This window comes from Macrotis lagotis, chromosome 5 (genome assembly GCF_037893015.1).
Source record: "Macrotis lagotis isolate mMagLag1 chromosome 5, bilby.v1.9.chrom.fasta, whole genome shotgun sequence".
Lineage (NCBI taxonomy): Eukaryota > Metazoa > Chordata > Mammalia > Peramelemorphia > Peramelidae > Macrotis > Macrotis lagotis.
This window is the reverse complement of record NC_133662.1, coordinates 265,881,239-265,900,907: the sequence shown is the minus strand read 5'-3', so window position 1 is coordinate 265,900,907 and position 19,669 is coordinate 265,881,239. Positions and strand designations below refer to the sequence as shown.

General features: G+C 36.5%; 1 protein-coding gene across 1 annotated transcript; it reads left to right on the top strand.

Moving 5' to 3' along the window:
- The first annotated feature begins 722 nt into the window (after positions 1-722).
- Positions 723-1,631, top strand: LOC141490209 (taste receptor type 2 member 7-like). Its single transcript, XM_074190442.1, has one exon. It carries the CDS (start codon positions 723-725, stop codon positions 1,629-1,631), a length of 909 nt encoding a protein of 302 aa, XP_074046543.1.
- Positions 1,632-19,669: the final 18,038 nt, after the last annotated feature.

Here is a 19,669-nt window from a genome sequence, read left to right as displayed (position 1 = left end):
ATAGAATTCTTGAACAAGAAAAATATCATAATATGGTAATCATAATCACACATCTGAGAGTAAGGTAAAAGTTAATTTTTTTCTTTGTCAAACAGAAAAATAGTCACATCACATTTTTAGCTTATTCTTTTTCCTAAATCATTTTCCTAAAAGCAGAAAAGTCCTTCCAGTATCCTTCTTCCAGTATCCTTCTCCCTGAGGGCTCCCCTCAATCATGTCAAACTAATATCAGTGACATGAAATAATCAAATAAACATCTTCATTTAGATGAGGATGAAGAAGGGGAGGGTGCTTTATTTCAACATTTAGGGTTTGTAGTTTGGTGGCCAAGTCTCATCATACACAGATCAGACATTTTGATTCAAATTATCCTGCTCAGAAAGAAAAACACGTTGAAAAACAAACCCTTTTTCATTTGCATCTAACAAATGACTTAATGTTGCCAAGATCACTTCACATAAGGAAATAGAATTGCCACTCAGTTCAGAGATCGTTTGGCTTAAATAGAATTAACTGGCCAGTCAGGAAAAAGCAAAAGCAAAACAGAGTATTCCTAGTAAAGGTGTCCTGGCAAGGTTACACATTTTCTGACATAAGAAGGAGAACAAAATGGGGAAGAAAATGTTACTTTATCAAGCATCAGGAATATTCATCTAATTTAGAGTTTGTTTTAGCTGGATATCTATTCAACAGCAGCATCATTATTTGAAAGTCAGTCCAATATGCTAATTGTTGGAGAGAAAATCATATTGATTCTAATAACTGGAGAGTTCCTGCTGGGAATTTCTGGAAATGGATTCATGATACTAGTGAATGGCATTGCTTGGATCAAGAGCAAGAAACTGGAAATAGGGGATCTTCTCCTACTCCTCTTGGCTATTTCTAGAATTGGTCTGTTATGCATAATAACATGGATTAGTTTTCTACTTGCATTCTATCAAGATGAATTTCTGACCAACAAAAGTAATTTGGCAGATGCTTTTTGGATACTGGCCCACCTTTCAAGTATTTGGTTTGCTACTTGTCTCAGCATCTTCTACTTTCTGAAGATTGCCAACTTTTCCCATCCTCTCTTCCTCTGGTTGAAATGGAGACTAAAAACTGTGCTCTGCATGCTACAGGTGGGACCTTTGCTCTTTTCTTTATCCATAACCTTTCCATTGGTGGAGAAATCTAATTGCTATCTAAGCTATAGAAGAAACATCACAAAAGCTTTCCAGGTGAGGCAATTTATCACCATGCAGGTTTTCATCATCTTTGTGAGTATAATCCCCTTTATTCTGTCTCTGGTCTCCTTCTTCTTTCTCATGCTCTCCCTCTGGAGACACACCCATCAAATGAAGCTCAATGCTACAGGATCCAGGGACCCCAGCACAGAGGCCCATGTTCGAGCCATGAAAGCTACGCTGTCTTTCCTCATACTCTTTGTACTGTTCTATTTGGGGACATTCATTGTCCAATGGAACCACTTGTTTCAAAATAGACTTATGGCTGTGATGCTGACACTCCCGCTGATGCTCCTCTATCCTTCAGGCCATTCCTTAATCCTGATTCTGTATAACAGTAAGCTGAAACAGGCTGCCCTGAAGATGTGGTGGCAGATGAGGTGCTGCTTGCAAAGAAGTAAATGAAATAAATCATCCACCTTTGAGGTGTGTTTGAACTCAGAACCTTTCTAGGGAAAAAGAATTAACATGTAGTTCTTAAAGAAATTTCTCCAGATTCTTTTACTTATGTATAAAAAACAAACCCATGGTGTATTGGTCTTAGAGTCGGGAAGGTCTCAGTGTATGTCATGAGTCTAATCAGATTCTGTGACATAGATAAGTTACTTAAACTTTCTGAACCTCAGTTTCCTCCTTTGAAAAATGGCAACATGAAGATGTGTAGGTTTACTATAAAGCCCGAGTAAAATAATATAGATGCAAACTGGAATTTGTGATTCCCTCTCAGTACACTAAATTTGGTTCCAGTCCTGGGGATCAACTCCAATAGACATAGTTTCTCATTTTGAATTGCTGCTGCTTCTTCATTTGTGCTGAGAAGATGACCTTAGGATTTTCATGATATATATTTTGTTTCTAGTTTTCCCCAAATCCAAGTGGGAGAAAAGGGGATTCCTGGCTTCCATATAATCAAGCACATTATCAAATGCATGTAGCCTTCAGGCTAGCCTTTTTTTCCACCTTATGGAAAATGCATCCTGTTATATGGGACTCGCAGGAGAACATAAATATGTGGAGAAAATGTTTAAAGTAATCAAATAGCCCTAATCCAAGAAGGAAACAGAATTTAGCTTTGCCTCTAGGACAATTCTTTGCCTTTTCAAGGAAATCCTTCTCTCACACTGGGTCCTATATAGTTCCTTCCAAAACAGGGATAACCTATGATTTAGTACCCCACCCCTCCTAGAAAGTAAACTTACTTTGGGGGCTTTTGAATAAATATTCACCAACTCATTGATCCTTTGTCAGAGTCATTTTCTCTCTAGGTTCAATGACTCACAAAGACCATGTAGAGTGTCTTCTCGAAGGTCAGGACATCTCTTTCTCTCAGATCACTAGCCCTGCTTCCAGGCTGGTCCAGTAACAACTAGCCAGGGGACCAAGCATTGTAAAGATGGAGCCTGATCATGCCTCTGCGGAAGCCCCAGCTCCTGAAAACTTGGAATACAAAAGGGCTGCCTCCCAAAGTCACTAGCACTGCCAAAAGCAGAGCAATGGACATGGAGGTCATTTACATTTTTGATTCACTCTAAGGACTATGATGGCTTTCCATTGACTTGCAGCTGACATCTCCTCTCTGTGTTGCCACCCCTTGAAAGCAGAAACTCTCCTGGTTTTCTGTTAACATCCCAAGGTGTTTAATAAAGGCTTTGTTCATTCATTCCCAGTGTTGTTTTGCTGGCAGGGAAGGAATAACTAAAAATTATTGAATGAGATTCAAGGGGATTGAGTCTCCCCATAGTATATGCATGTGTGTGTAGTATACACATCTAATATCGATCGGATGCCTAAATACAATGTAGACAATACATTCATATATGCACAATCACTATTTGCATAGTGTGCATAAATGGTGCAGTGGATAGAGCACCAGTTCGGAAGTCGGAAGGACTTGAGTTCAAATCTGGCTTCAAACACTTGCCACTTATTAGCTGTGTGACTTTGGGCAAAGGTACTTAACCTTGATTGTATCACATCCAGGTGACCCACATCACATCCAGATGACCCACATCCAGGGTCATCTCCAGTCATCCTGATTCCCATCTGGTCACCAGACCAGATGGCTCTAGAGGAGAAAGTGAATCCAATTAAGCTGCTAATCATGGCATCACCTCCCTGATGTCATGGTCTCTTCAAAAACAAAGGATATCACAATCAAATCATGTAAATGGGATATAAACTCATAATATATAATGTCTAAAGTAGATATAAAATAGGATATCACATAATATTAGATTGTATATTTGATATTTCATATCTACACATAATATAGATATTAATGAAGATATTCAATTCAATATACATGAATATGTATCTATATACATATCTCCCTAACTTTTATCTAGAAAGAGATACAAGCTACAAAACTAATTCAGAACTTTCTCCCAACTCTCTTACTGATCACAAGATGATAAAAATTATAAGCAGGAAATACCTTTGAAATAAACATTCAAATAAAATATAAGTTAAACAATTTAATCTTACAGAACAATGGATAAATTCACAAAACAAAAAACACAGGTAAATTCATGAAAAAATAAAAATATGAGCCTATAAATCAAATGAGCTAATATACAAATAATTTTGTGATAAGTCACTACTGAAGTTCTTATGGGGTTTTTTTGATCTCTAAAAATGCTAACCAAAAATAGAGAAAAGAGCAATACAATGGTCAAGATAACTCTGAAGAATTGATGATGAAAAATGCCATCCATCTCCTGAGAAAGAACTGATATAGTCTGAATGCAAATCAAAGTATACCTTTAAACTCTTTTTTCTTGTTTTTTGGGTGTGTTTCTCTTTTCTTTTGTAAAATGATTAATATGAAAATGTTTTGCATGACTACACATGTACACCATTTTAAATTGTTAAAATTGTTCATCTTCTCTACAAGGGGATGGAAAGGGAAGGAGAGAATCTGGCACACAAAAATTGTTAAATAAATGTTAAAAATTGTTTTCACAAGTAATTGGGGAAAAATAAAATTGCAAATAAATAATTTATAATGAAAAAGGAGAAAGAATAGAGCAATAAATTAAGTATGCAACTAACACAAATAGAAGGTAACAGATGAAAATTTCCAGCTATATATAAAGATAGAAATTCTAAAAATCAAAGGAGAAATAGATAGCATTGAAAAAATAGCACAAGACATTGCCCAATTGATAAATGGTCAAAGGATATGAGCAGGTAGTTTTCTGAAGAAGAAAAAAAAGCTATCTATAGTTTCATATAGTCATATAAAAATGATCTAAGTCACTATTAATTTTAGAAATGCAAATTAAAACAACTCTGAGGTATCAGCTCATACCTATCAAATTGGCAAACATGGCAGAAAAGGGAAATGATCAATGGAGAAGGAAATGTGGAAAACCTGGGACACTAATGTGAGGGAGATGTAAACTGATCCAGCCATTCTGAAGAGCAATTTGGAACTATGCCTTTGATTCAGCAATACCACTACTAGGTCTATATCCCAAAGAGATCACCAAAAAAGGGGGGAAAGACCCACATGTATCAGAATATTCATAGGAGCTCTTTTTGTAGTGGCAAAAGAATTAGAAATTGAGGGGATGTCCATTAATTGGGGATAGTTAAATAAGTTGTGTTATGTGAATATCATGCAATATTATTGCTCTCCAAGAAATTATGAGCAAGCAGATTTCAGAAAAACCTAGAAAGACTTATATGAACTGATGCTGAATGAAGAGAGCAGAATCAAGAAAACAATGAACATCTTCATGGCATGATTGTGCAATGATCAACTATGAGATACTTAGTTTTTCTCAGCAATATAGCAATCAAAGACAATTCTAAAAGACTGGCAATGGAAAATGTTGTTCACAGCCAGAGAAAGAATATGGAACAGAAATGCAGATCAGAGCAGACTATTTTCACCTTTTATAATTTTTTTTTGCTTTTTTCCTTCTTATAACTTTTCCCTTTTTATTCTGATTCTTTTCTCACAGTGTGACTAATATTAAAATATATGTAAAATTATTGTGCATGCATGCATGTATCAGATTACATACTCTTCCAGGGTGGGAAGGGAAAAGTGGGAGGGAGAAAATCTTTCAAAAATGAAAGTTGAAGATTATCTTTGTGTATAATTGCAAAAACAATAATAATAATTAAAAAATAAAGACGAGGGGGGCAGCTAGGTGGCACAGTAAATAGAGCACCAGCCCTGGAGTCAGGAAGACCTGAGTTCAAATCTAGCCTCAGACACTTAATAATTACCTGGCTGTGTGGCCTTGGGCAAGCCACTTAACCCCATTGCTTTGCAAAAACCTAAAAAAAATTTAAAAACAAAGAAGAGGAAACTAAAAAATAACAAAGAAAATATTGATATTTTTAAAATATTGAATTGATATGTTTAAAAATAACATAAATTATTAACTAAATTGATAAAAGAGAGAGGAAAACCAAATTTCTAATATCCAAATTGAAGAAAGGAGAATTCATAAAAAGAATGAAAAGAAAATAAAGGAAATTATTAGAAAATGCTTCAAACAATTATAGGCCACAAAAGATATGATATGTGACAGGGATATAGAAAATGTAAATATGCAAATCTCAGAAAAAGAAATAAAGAAAGTCATAAACGAATTCTCAAAGAAGGGAAGACAGACTCAATGACTTTAAAAGATATTGTTATCAATATATTTATTGTATAATATAGTTTTCTTTCAAAAGTATTACATGATAGGTGGTGCAGTGGATAGAGCACTGGGTAACTAGTGTTCAAATCCGGCCTCAGTCACTTAATAATTACCTAGCTCTGTGGCCTTGGGCAAGCCACTTAACTCCCATTTACCTTGCAAAAAAAAAACTTTAAAAAAAGGATTGCATGAATAAGATGTTAATATATAATCCAAGGAATGGTAAAACAGGGAAGGAAAAAAACTATGGATCAATATCCCTAATGAATATAGATGCAGAATTTTTTAAATAAAGTATTAACTTAGGGGTTATCACAACTTTTTAAAAGGGTCATATACCATCCCTCTATTAGAGTTTGATCAGTAATTTGAAGTATTTCAATGTTAGGAAAACTATAAATATATTGGATAATTGTGACAAAAAATTGAAATTATCGTTATACCAAAAGATGCAAAAAAAGCTTTTGTTAAGTTACAATACTTATTCATATCAAAAAATCAAAAAAGGTAGTAATTTGGTGTCTACTTAAAACCAAAAGCTGCTGTTTGTCCTTAGTTCTTTTTTTTAAGGATTTTTGCAAGGAAATGGGGTTAAGTAGCTTGCCCAAGGCCACACAGCTAGGTAATTATGAAGGACCATTATATCAGAAAGGTGATGTCTCAACATATGTGAGAATTGGATTTTAATGGGGGGGGGGGGCAGGGGCGGGTGGAAGGGTGGTGCAAAGTAATCAGTCTCATTTTCTCCTTCAGAGTCACCTGGGTCCAGTGGTCAGCTATAGATGAGCATGACTAGAGATGGCCCTGAATGCAGTGGAGACCTTGGCCTTTTAAACTAAAGTCTCTAACAAGTCACAGTTTGACTGAGGCAGTGCTTATTATCTGTATTAGTATTATTTTTAATGGAAAAAATAGTAGAATCATGTTTAATAAGAGCAGGATTAAAGCTAAAGAACAGTATGAAAAAACTGAGGTAAAGAAGAAAAGACAAAGAGTAAAAAATAACACTTTTCATAGATTATTTCCACCTTTAATCTTAGAGAAGCAATAATAAGCTAATTAAAATAGTCACTTCAGTAAAAGAATATCACTTCACATAAACCTACAAAAGCTATGTTTTCAAATTTAAAAGTTTCAAATAAAACCTCCAGCAAGGGCTCAACTAGATCAAAAATTCAGAGGACACCTAAAAGAGCCCTAGATCTTTAGGGAAGATATCCCTGAATTCTTCAATTAAATAAGCTGAATCCCCTCATTTTATAAAAGAAGTGTGAGTTATTGATAAACTCAAAAGGAGGAGATAAAAAGAGAAATTCCATCCAAGCCAGCAATCAAATGTATAAAATATCTGGGAAAAAATCTATGTTTCAAGACACAAAAATAATATGACTATAACTATCAATTAACCTTTATGGAAACCGAAACCAAATTTTTGGAGAGATGTTCATTACGCATCACTTGACCCTTCACTCCAATTATAATGATAATACTATCCAAATTCATTTACATATTCAGTTTACATGTCTCATCAATTAAATTAGCAAAAATACAACTGTAAAGAACTAGGAAAAATAATAGATTTTACCTGAAAAAAATAAAGGCTCAAGGGAATTTCCTTTAAATAATAGAACTGGTAATTCAAATTATGTTACAAAACATCAAAACAATTTCCTATTGCTTGTAGAAAAAAGAAAAGTTAATTAGTAGGAAATACTACACCCATAAGATCCAGAAAAATGCATTTCTTGTCAAAATATTTGATAAATTTAAGGACACCAGTTATTGCGTTAAGTACTCACTATTAATAAACATACTTCTTTGAAAAAATCCAAATTGAACAAAGGTCTAACAGAAATTATTATTATTAGAATTTTGCAAGGCAAATGGGGTTAAGTAGCTTGCTCAAGGCCATATAGCTGGGTAATTATTAAGTGTCTGAGGTCAGATTTGAACTCAGGTACTCCTGGAGGCACTCTATCCACTGCACCACCTAGCTGCCCCTAGAAATTAGTTTTAAACCAACATCTCATATTATATATATATATATATATATATATATATATATATATATATATATATATATACTTCAAAAGGATTCAATACCTAGGTATAAAGGATAATGCCACATTTACCTGGTGAGCTGATGCTGCATTGGTTTGTCTTGCCTGGGTAACAAATAGTTGGAAACCAGGAGAGATCCTTTATTCATATTGTTTTTTGGGACAAACCCTTCTGATGCTTCACTACTTTCCATGAAAGCTCAGGGAAGTTTACTAGAATAGTTTAGTTATTTAAGGGGTCACCTAATGTTTCCAAGTTGGATTGGTGTTAGGAAGGATCTAAATTCAAAACTTCCTCTGATGCAATCTGGCCGCCTTACTTTGTCTCTCAGAGTCTCATTTTCCCATCCATAAAATTGGCATACTTAGACCTTCCTCCGAATTATTGCAAGGATCAAATTGCTTCATGTGTCTAAAGCTCTTTCAAATGGTTAGCTATTAAGAACAGTAATAAGAATAAGACAATTTGAAGATAAGTGGGATGGTAAGATGCCAGGGTAGAGGGAGCAACCCAACTGAAATCTCCTAACATTCTCCTCCAAACAACTTTAAAATCACTTCTCAAAGCAACTTTTTGAAAGGCAGAGTCAATAAAAAATAAAAATGACTTTTTTTTCAGCCTAAGATAACTTAGGTGGTCAACGGAAGAGGTCTATGGCACCAGGTTGGGGCTGCCCCAGAGAACAGGATAGCATCACTAGCGTTGGGTCTTAAAAATGACCTCAACAAAGATGGCAGCATCAGCTTCAAGGGCTTTCAAGACAGAGACAGTAAAGAGTGAGGTCAAACAACTGGTCAAAAAAAGAGTACATAGAGAGGGGACCTTTTGCAGTTGATGCTGATTGGCAACTCTATTGCCCATACAGAATTCTGGGTAGCAATTCCAGAAAATAGAGGGCCAGGAGAAAAGAGGCCTTGATCTTGATTTCAGGGCTAAGAGAAGTCCTAGTGCTTATGGTTATAGGGGTTTTGGGGGGACTTGGCCAAAGTTCCAGAGGCAAGGAGGACATTAGGGTTCATGGCTATAGGGGAGCAGGAGCCCTTCCTCTGTAAAGACCAAAGTGTCAGCCAGGAGAACAGTGACTACACTCTACCTGGATCATACCTGAAACTTCTAGACCTCAAGAACTAGCTCTAAAAACAGCAACATGAAAAAACCTAAAACTTGGGATAATGTCTCTCCAACTTCACATGGGTAGAGTCCAACTTTAACATAAGGTTCAAAGGAAAAATAAGATAACAACAACCAAAAAGAACTTGACCCTAAAAAACTATTAGCATGACAGGGAAGACCAAGAGAGGGCCTCAGAAGAAGACAACAAAGTGAAAATATCTTACAAAGTCTGAAAGAAAAAGACTAATTGGAACCAAGTCCAATAAGAATTCCTAGAAAAGTTAAAGAAAGCAATGAGAGTGATTGAAGACAATCTGGGGAGGAAATAAGAGTGATGTAAATAAATTATAAGAAGAAAATAACAGATAGAAAAGAAAACAGGGACACTAATTCACTGTTGGTGGTGTTTTGAACTGATCCTACCATTCTGAATGATGTATTATTTAATTTTTATTTAATTTTAGTTTTAGAATTTGAAAAACAAATTCTTTCCATCCCTTCCTCAAAGGGCTGCAAAACACTGATATAGATATACCACTAATCAATCTGTACCTCAAAGAGATCAAAGGAATAGAATCATATGTAGAAAAACAGAGAGAGCAGCTCTTTTTGTGGTGGCTAAATATTGGAAATAGAAGGGATGTCCATCAACTGGGAAATGACTGAACAAGTTGGAGTAAGATTATAATGGATTACTTTTGTGCTATAAGAAATGACAAACAGAAAATCTTACATGAACTGATGCAAAGTGAAATGGGAAGAATCAGGAGAATGATATAGTAATTGCAAATATTGTGCAATGATCAATGGTGAACAACAGCTATTATAAGCAATACAATGATCCAATGATGTTTTTATCTTCATTCTTGGAGAAGAGCATGACATCAGGGAGGTGATGCCATGACAAACACAAGAATTGGATTCGAGTAAGGTGTTGTTGTGCCAAGCTACACTCTTCTCACTTTCTCCTCCAGAGTCCAGTGGTCAATATGAATCAGGTGGCTCTGGATGTGAGGCAATTAGAAAAATAATTTGGGGGATAATTTCAATTTTTACTAGGTCTCTTATAAGTATAATTTGCCAATTCAGTAAGTAAAACTCTGTTAGATAATCAGACAAGAAAACAAACAATAGAAGATAAAACAAATTAATAGAACCCCTTCTTTCCCCAAAACAACACGATTCTCAGGAAAATCTCCTGTGGTGCCAATCATGAGTTTTTGAAAAATAGAAAAAGATCCGGTTTTGAAAAGAGAGAAAGGAAAGAGGCTTGGCTAATCAGAACACAAAGATAGGACAGCAAGTCTGACTGTGCAGAGAGAGCTAAGAGCATTCTTCTGCCTGGATTTTAAAACAAACACATAGAAAACACATAAACAGAATCAGAGCACATTGAACCAGAGAGGTCCCTGAACTCTGGGGAAAACCTACCTAGTTCTCACAGTAGAGAAAATACATAGAACATTTAATATATCACAATACATTTTTTTCATAAAAGGGTATTAATATCTTTAATACTTCTGGATTATATCTAGTCTAACTTTTGAGAGGGCAAAATAGTCAATCTCTTATAACATGATAACATGCCATCACAATATTATTGCATATCTTGTTCAACCATTCTCCAATTGATCAGCAGAGGAAGACTTGGAATATGACGTTCCAAAAGGCCAAGGAGTTACCATTACCTACCTAGAAAAACTGAGAATAATTCTTCAGGGGTAAAAATGAATATTTAATGAAATAGAGACTTTCAAAGCAATCTTGATGAAAATGTCAGAGCTGAATAGAAAATCTGATATACAAACACAAGACTCAAGAGTAGTGTTAAGAAGTAAACATGAAAGGGTAGTCATAGGAGACTTAAACTGTTTACATTCCTACATGGAAAATGATGCATGTGATTTATAAGAACTTTATCATTATTAGGACAATTAGAAAATGTCTACATAGACAGTGGGCATGGGTGTGAATGAATTATGTTGGAAATTCTCCTCCAAAAATTAAGGGATGAGAATGAGGGACATATTGGAAAAAGAGGGAAGAAAAAGGAAGAACTGGGAAAGTACCTCATTTAAAAGAGGAATGCAAGGAGGAGTTTTAATAGTGGAGGGAAAATGGGATGGAGGCAGACAACATTTTCACTTCAATCTTATTGGAATTGACTCAAATAAAAGGGGTCAGGGATTAAGAAATGGAGGAGGGTATACAAAAGGAAGAGAGGATTAAGGGAGGCAGTGGTCAGATCTTTAAAAAGGGAAAAGATAAAAAGAAAGAAGGCAAAGAAGAAAATGAAATGTAGAAAAATATTGTTAATTATTAAAACTGTGAATGGGTTTGGGATGAACCCACCCAAAAATAAAAGTGGAGCACAGAATGGATTAGAAACCAGAATTTAGCAATGTGATGTTTATAAGAAACATGCTTGAAACAGCAAGGCACACGTACAGAATTAAAATAAGGAGATGGAGCAAAAGCTATTATGCTTTAGCTAAATTAAAGAAAGTAGTTATGACTACAGATAAAGCAAAACAAAAATAGACTAATTAAATGAAATGATCTTGGAAACTACAATTTGCTCAGTGGCATGGATAGACAATGAAGTAATAACAGTTTTTTGCAAGTGTCTCTGATAAAGGCCTTATTCCTCAACTATTTAGAGAACTGAAACAAATTTGTAAAAATATGAGTCATTTCCCAATTGATAAATGATCAAAAACATGCTGTTTTCAGAAGAAATTAAAACACTCTCTATATACACATGAAAAATACTCTAAATAACTATTGATTTGAGAAAGACAAATTAAAACAACTCAAAGCTACTAAAACACCTATTAGAAATGACAAATTCTGGAGAGGATGAGAGAAAATAGGTCCATTATCATATTGTTGATGCAATTGTGATTCGGTCCAGTCATTCTGGAGCATAATTTGAAACTATGTCCCAAGGGTAATGAAACTGTGCATACTTTTTTGACCCAGCAATACTACTAATAGGTCTGCATCCTGGGGATTAAAGAAAAAAGGAAAAGGATCTGTATATACAAAAATATTTATAATGCATCCTTTTGTGGTGGCAAAGAATTGGAAATTGATGGGATGCTCATTAACTGGGGAATGACTGAAGGCTATATGTAATATTATTGCAAAGCAATACTAGTATGTTATAAGATTAATGACAAGGTGTATTTTCGGGGGCGGAATGGAAAAAACCTATATGGGCTTATGCAAAGTAAAGTTAGAAGAATCAGAAAATCATTGTGAACAGTAACAGCAATGTATTAACTATGAAAGAATTGGCTACTCTGATCAAAACAATGATCCAAAAACTTGCCAAAGGATGCTATTCATCCTAGAAAGAGAACAGATGAACTCTTGTGTGCAAACTGAGGGATAATTTCCTCATTTTCTTTTTTGTGATATAGCTAATAAGGAAATATATTTTTCAAGATTTCACATGTTACTCATTTGTTTTCAATGGCTACAGGAACGGTTGAAGGGAGGAAGAGAATTTGGAATTCAAAATCTAAAAAGAAAAGAATATTAAAATAAATAATACATTCATTAAAATATAGATGGGTTGCAGTACAGCAGTTTGATGTCAGATTTGACTTTGAATTCTTGCTGTGCTACTTAGTTTTATAGACATTAGAAAATACTGAATCCTCCTGATCCCCAATCTCCTCTGTATCATAAGGTGATTGGAAGAAATGGCCTCCATAATGCTATGACAATCTGCTTATTCTCAGCCTTGTGCTAATATACGGCAAAGATTTGACTAGATCACCTGTGACATTATTTATAATGTTATATGATAATAGTGATGACCCTTAATCATCTTCCATGGGCCAGGCACTGACAAAAGGACCAAAATGCAACTATCCCTTTTCTTTTGGAGCTTATGTGGCTTCATCTCTGCTACCCCTGAAGCCTTTTTATTTCCAGAAAACTTGTATCCTGAGACACCAGGGTCCTTGACTCTGGGAAATGCCTCAGAAGGACAAAGACAAAGTCTCTCTCTCCACAAAGTCCATAATCCCTAAGGGACTACAAGGCTGACCCTTGGACTACTAAGGAGCACATGGAACAAACATGAATTATGAATTTTCAAGAAAAGGTCACAATTCCTGGGATCAGAATTCTTTTTTATATCTGGGGTATTACCACAGTGAAGATGTATAATGGGTGCAGGAAGTTTTGAATTCAAATCCTGTATCATTAGCTGGACAAGTCAATGAATGTATGTCAGTATTAATAGTCTAAATTTCTTTATTTGTTTTTCAGTTATTTCTAACTCTTCATGATCTCCTTGGGGTTTTCTTGGCATAGATCCTGGAGCTGTTTGCCATTTCCTTCTCCAGTTCCTTTTATCGATGAGGAAACTGAGGCAAACAGGATCAAATGAGTTGCCCAGGGTCACCGATTTACTACATGTCTGAGGTCATACTTGAACTAAGGATGAGTTTTTGGAATCTGGGTCTGGTACTCTATCTACCACTCCACTGATTTATCCCTTTCCTTATCTATGAAAGGGAATTAATCCTATTCCCCCTCCTTGTTGTGAGGATCATAAGAGATATATAAAGCAATTTATAAATTTTAAAGTATTATTATGAAATGCATTCTATTAACAACCATAATATTAATATATAATTATTTTTCCAAGCTCAAAGTGATGTTAAGACATGAGCCCAGGAAATTTCTTCTACCGAAACAAAAACTTCAGACTTTGTGTCTCAGCCTGGAGCATCTTCAGTTGTTTTGGCTGAGGACTGTGAAAGTTTCCTGCCAGAACAGTTGTCTCTATGCCAATGCTTCCAATATACTGTCAGAGGATAGCCACTGGAGGGTTCCAATGACATCACCAATAATGATAATACTTGGGATAAGGAAGCTCCACAAAGGACCTGGATTCCCTTAGGTAACCGCAAAAGCCCTGATGCTTTTACTTCACAAGTGTACAGATCCAAAAAATAGTTTGTATTATTTCTATGCCAAGGAAAACATGTCAGAACTGAGTTGATTAGGCTGGTCAGGCACCCCAGAACCAGAAACTAATCTCCCTCTAATTTGCCCTAACATGCTTGTCATTTAGTTCTGAAATCTCTTCCTATAACACTTCAACAAAAAGGAACCCACTATTTCCCAAGGTGATCTATTCCCCTTTTGGAAAATGCTAATAGTTGAGAAATTTTCCTTAAAATTAAGTCAAATATATTAATCCTGGAGTTTTTTTTTCATTTTTCTTTTGTTTTGGGGGTCAAATACATTTAATTCCCTTCCCCCACTCTGGCCCTTAAATTATTTGAAGACTGCCTTCCAAAATGAAAGGGGTCTTAAAGGTTATGGAGGGGAAACTGAGTGTGAGAAAGGTGAATGATTTTGTCCATGATCACACAGACATTCTCTGCCCAAGATATTCTCTTGTCTCTCCTCTTTCTCCAGCATTTTGAATCTATGTGAATTTTGGGGAACCCTGCTATGAGATGTGTGTGAAGAGACTTCTGGGGATGTGTCACCAAGTGGTTAGGGTAGGTATGCTCCTAGCCCTCACCTTTCTCCCCACTTATCCACCTCCAAAGGAAAGTGATGACTTTTTGACTCAGTGGTGGAAAAGAAAACTGATTTTGTAACCTCTCCTAACCTTTGTGTGGAACATTTGTTGGCAAGTAAGAACTCTGTGATACAGGATGTGAAGTTGGGGACTTGGCCAACAAGCAAAAGTGAGGATTCAAAGCTTTTCTCTCCATATTTGGTTTACCCTCAGGCTGGACACTCATGGCTCATTTTGTTCCTAGTACTGATAACTGCACTTGATAGGAAAAGGGTTACAAGTTTCAGAGAAAGTCCAGAGGAGACAGACACACTAATGGCCTTCGTTAGACTTGTATTAGCTTTCAGCCCTGCCACAAAGGGCCAAGAGAATAGTTGTTTCTTTTGGAAAGCTTGCATTCCTGGAAAATACAAAAAAAAATTAAAAATCCCTACATGTCTCTATTCACCAGAGACCAATTTTATAGGTAGTGACCTTGGACAGCAGTCTTTCAGTTCCAAACCATGAGCTCTCTTCAAAGAAGATAGAAAAGCAATTAGGGGCCCTGGCAACACCCAAGTTCATCAAACTTTTTTTTAATCTCTTGGCCAAAATTTCTAACTTGTATGGGGGATGGAAAGGGACCAAGAGAGGACAATTAAAGACACCAGACCACAGGAAGACAGACTCTTGATGGCAGGCATCGCCAATCAGCCAATCAACCAGCCAACTAGCAACCATTGAGGTCTAACTCTTTGACAGATGCCAGCAATGCTCAAAATTCCTGGAAGTGAAGTGACTTATCCAACCCACCTGGGTGGTGAGTGCTAGTGTTGAGATTGGAACCTCGGTCCTCAGAGTCCATAGTCATCTTTTCTTTGATGGCTTCCAATGGGGCAGAGATACTCTGAGAAGCGAGTTGTTGTGAAGGCAAAATAGGTCAATATTTGTAGGGGACTTTACAACCTTTAAAAAAAAATTGACATAAATGCTGACTAATAACTTTTGGGTGGAAAGGACCGCACATGTTTGCTACAATTCGAGTCATTGCTATGTAGTGAAGAGTGCGAGACTGAATCTGGTATCTCCTGCTTGGCCACTCTGACCTTGGAAGAGTTGTTCACCTGAAAATGAGAATGTCTCTAAAATTCCTTCTAAATATATGATCCGGGGCGGCTAGGTGGTGCAGTGGATAAAGCACCGGCCCTGGAGTCAGGAGTACCTGGGCTCAAATCCAGCCTCAGACGCTTAATAATTACCTAGCTGTGTGGCCTTAGGCAAGCCACTTAACCCCATTTGCCTTGCAAAAAACCCTAAAAACAAACAAACAAATAAACAAATAAATAAATAAATAGATAGATAGATAGATAAATAAATGATCCTACCCTACCTTGCTTTAACTCTCTGGACCTTTGTTTCCCAGTTTGTAATGTGGGGATAAGACTTATCCAAAGCACTGGATTGCAGTCAAAAGCTTAAATCTTGGCTCTGTCATTTACTGTCTGTGGAGAAGCCTCTTTTCTTCCTTTCTGAATTTTAATATTCTCTTCTGCAAAATGGGATTGACAATACCCACCATTGAAATTCTATTGGCCATGACTTCTCTAGGGGTCACTCAAGAGATAAGGACCCTAGATATAGCTTCCTCTTGGTTTGGGAGAAGCATATCCCAGGGTCCTCATTGACCTCTTTCTGGAGGAGTTGTTTTGGTTTGTTTTTTGCAAGGCTAAGGTGTTAAGTAGCTTGCCCAAGGCCACACAGCTAGGTAATTATGAAGCGTCTGAGGCCGGATTTGAACTCAAGTACTCCTGACTCCAGGGCTGGTGCTCTATCCACTGTGTCACCTAGCCTCCCCTTCCTAAAGGAATTTTGCTCTGACCTTGGGATTTATCTAGGACTGACCAGTCAAGCCTTTCCCACCTTTAGATTTGTGGGAGGAAGGAAGAAGACCATGAAAGCTAGCTGGAAGTCACTTCAGGAAGAGCAGCACACAAAGATCAAGGAAGTGGACAAAAGGTTTTAGTTTGCTAGAACCAGAGACTGAAACCTGAATAACAAAATCTCCCTTGGGCTGCAGATGGAAGGAAGAGGATGGTTCTTCAGGCTTCTCCCTCCTTCCCATCCTCTCCTATAAAAGGCTGAGGGCCTGATGCTTCCCTCTGTTTCATAAGCATTTACTTGGGCCTCTTAAGTTGGCAAAACAGAAAAAAGCTGTTAATCATTGGCACTTCCAAAACTTATGCAATATTGTTGGAATGCAGTAGAAAGGGCAGATTGGGGAGTACCTGGGAGAGGAGAGAGAGATTTAAAATGGTAATAAAAAATCATAGTGATTTCTAGCTGGGAATTTGAGTTAGGAAATAACTTTACGGAGATTCACTTTTACAAAGTCTCAGAGCATAGAGATACTTTTATGGAGATTTCCCTAAGCCAACAAGTCAGCAGCCAATGCTCAAACCCTAGTTGGCCTGGCCCTGAGGTGACCCCTGGTCACCTTCTTCATGGAATGATTATGACTGAATAAGATGATCCATATAAAGCATTGATGCCATCCCAGTGACCTTCTCTTCTAGAAAAGTATCTGATCTAAATCACTTGCATTGAGATCTCTTTGGGGAGATCTCTTTTGAGGGAACTGGGAGATTACATGGAACCAGGAAGAACTGAGTTCATCTCTAGCTTAGACATCTACTTAGATATCTACTAGCTTCGTGACTCTAGGAAAGTGACTTAAAACTTTGCCTGCCTCAGTATCCTCAAATATAAGGTTGTTGTATAAAATGAGGTAATATTGATAAAGGAGATGCCTACTAAGTGCTTTTCCCCTTATTTCCTCTATTGTTAACCTTCTAGTACAGTGTTTAAGGCAGTTTGTTCATGTATGAAATAGTTAAAGGGAACATCAATAAGGTTGTTCATAGGGTAGTCCGACTGGGGTTTGTCCACAGGAATGAGAAAGGAATGTAAAACATTTTACACTAGTGATATTTTATTTACACCCCTTGTTGCTGTTGCTGTTGGTGTTTGTCATGGTTTTGAAGAGGAAAAATGACAAAACAGGGAGATGCCTTGATTGTCCCTGAATTAGATTTAAGTGAGACAGCTGCAAAGGCATTGACCTCACCCTCTTATCCAGAGTCATTGAAGTCCAGTGCAAGACATCAAGATGATGGCCAAGGATGTAGGGGTTGATGACCATGGTATCTTCAAAGTCTGACCAAACTCTAAGTACTCCAGAGCTCCTCCTTCAGAGTCCTTCGTGACTACTGTAACAAAGTGTTCTCATCCACCCATTCCAAAGGGAAGTCTTCCAGTGCTTGGGATAGACACCCCCAACTCACCAATGGATATATGGTTGGAATGTGGCCAATGGGTGGGCTACAGTTTCTTGGTCCATCTAGGACACCCAGCTTGGGAGAGCCTTGGTTTAGACACCATGCTTAACCACACCATCCCAACCCATGGTGAGAAATTCTGCCACCACCCTTGAGTTCTGTGCTGTTGGTTTTGCTAGCATGTTAAAAATGTATAAATGACATTAAAAATCAATAAGTATTGTTACTCATAAAAACATGAGTACCATCATGAAGTGCCTTTAAAATCAATTTTGCTGCTCTTCAAGTTTTGGAATTTCTGTGAATTAACCCAAGAGAAATAGCATGCCCTTGTGTCTGGGATGCCCCAATGTACCAGGTATACACCTGCACCCACACTGATTCTCCTATCATACAGGTGAAATCTAGAGTCAGACCTGGGGTCAGGCCTCTGTAACCTTGGGCAAGTTAGTGAGAATTCCTGGGGCCCAGCTTTCTCTTTTGTAAAATGAGAGGGTTGAACTATACACAGGTAAAACAAAAGTTGCATTCTAAACTCTCTCCTTCCCCCTAAAGAGAGGGTGTTCATTATACATCTGTATTAATCATGTTGCAAAACAAAACAAAACGACACCCAAAAAACTCTAATGCAGAAAATAATATAAAGGAAATCTAGTACTAATAAAATAGTAGTTCTAAGAAAATGGTTCTCAGCAGATTCTAAAGTTCCTAGATGCCTGGTTAAGAACTCTTTAGCCTTTAGAAATCATTTATCTGACAAATCTCTAGAGAAGGAAAGAATTTCTGATTACGCAAGAGATAGAGAACATCATAAATTCCAAAATGGACAATTTTCATTACATTAATTAAAAAAAGTTTTGTACAAATAAAACCAATAAAACCAAGATTAGAAGGAAAACAGAAAGGTGGGAAATAATTTTCCTATCTAGTGTGTCTGATAAAGGACTCATCTCTAAAAAAGTGTAGTTTTCAGATTTATATATATATATATATATATATATATATATATATACATATATATATATATGATTTAAGAAATTTATAAGAAAAAAGTCATTCTTCAATTGCTAAATGATCAAAAGATGTGAACTGACAGTTTTAAAATGAAGAAATTAAAGTGATCTATAGTTGTGAAAATTGCTGTAACTCATTACTGATTAGAGAAACACAGGTTAAAATAACCACTTCACATCTATCATATTAATCAATATGACAAAAAGGGAAATGATCAATACTGGAGAGCATATGGGAAAACTGGGACACTAATGCATTGTTGGTGGAGTTATGAACTGATCAACCTTTCTGGAGAACATTTAGGAAATATACCCAATTGGCAACAAAACTGTGTATTCCCTTTGTTTTTTTTTTTTAATTTTATTTATTTAAGGCAATGGGGTTAAGTGACTTGCCCAAGGTCACACAGCTAAGCCATTACTAAGTATCTGAGACAAATTTGAACTCAGGTCCTCCTGACTCCAGGACCAGTATTCTATCCACTGTACCACCTAGCTGCTCCCTAAACATTCCCTTTGATCCAGCAATACCACTTCTAGACCTGTATCCTAAAGAGATCATAAGAAAGGGTAGAAACCTACATTTATAAATAAATTTATAGCATGTCTGTTTTTGTAGAGGCAAAGAACTGGAAATGAAGGGATGTCCCTCAATCAGGGAATAACTGAACAAACTGTGATATATGAATGTGATGGAATATTATTGTTCTATAAGAAATCAAGAGCA

What these genes read in the sequence shown, in the direction of transcription:
- LOC141490209 (XM_074190442.1), top strand. Translation starts at nt 723, where the DNA reads ATGCTAATTGTTGGAGAGAAAATCATATTGATTCTAATAACTGGAGAG.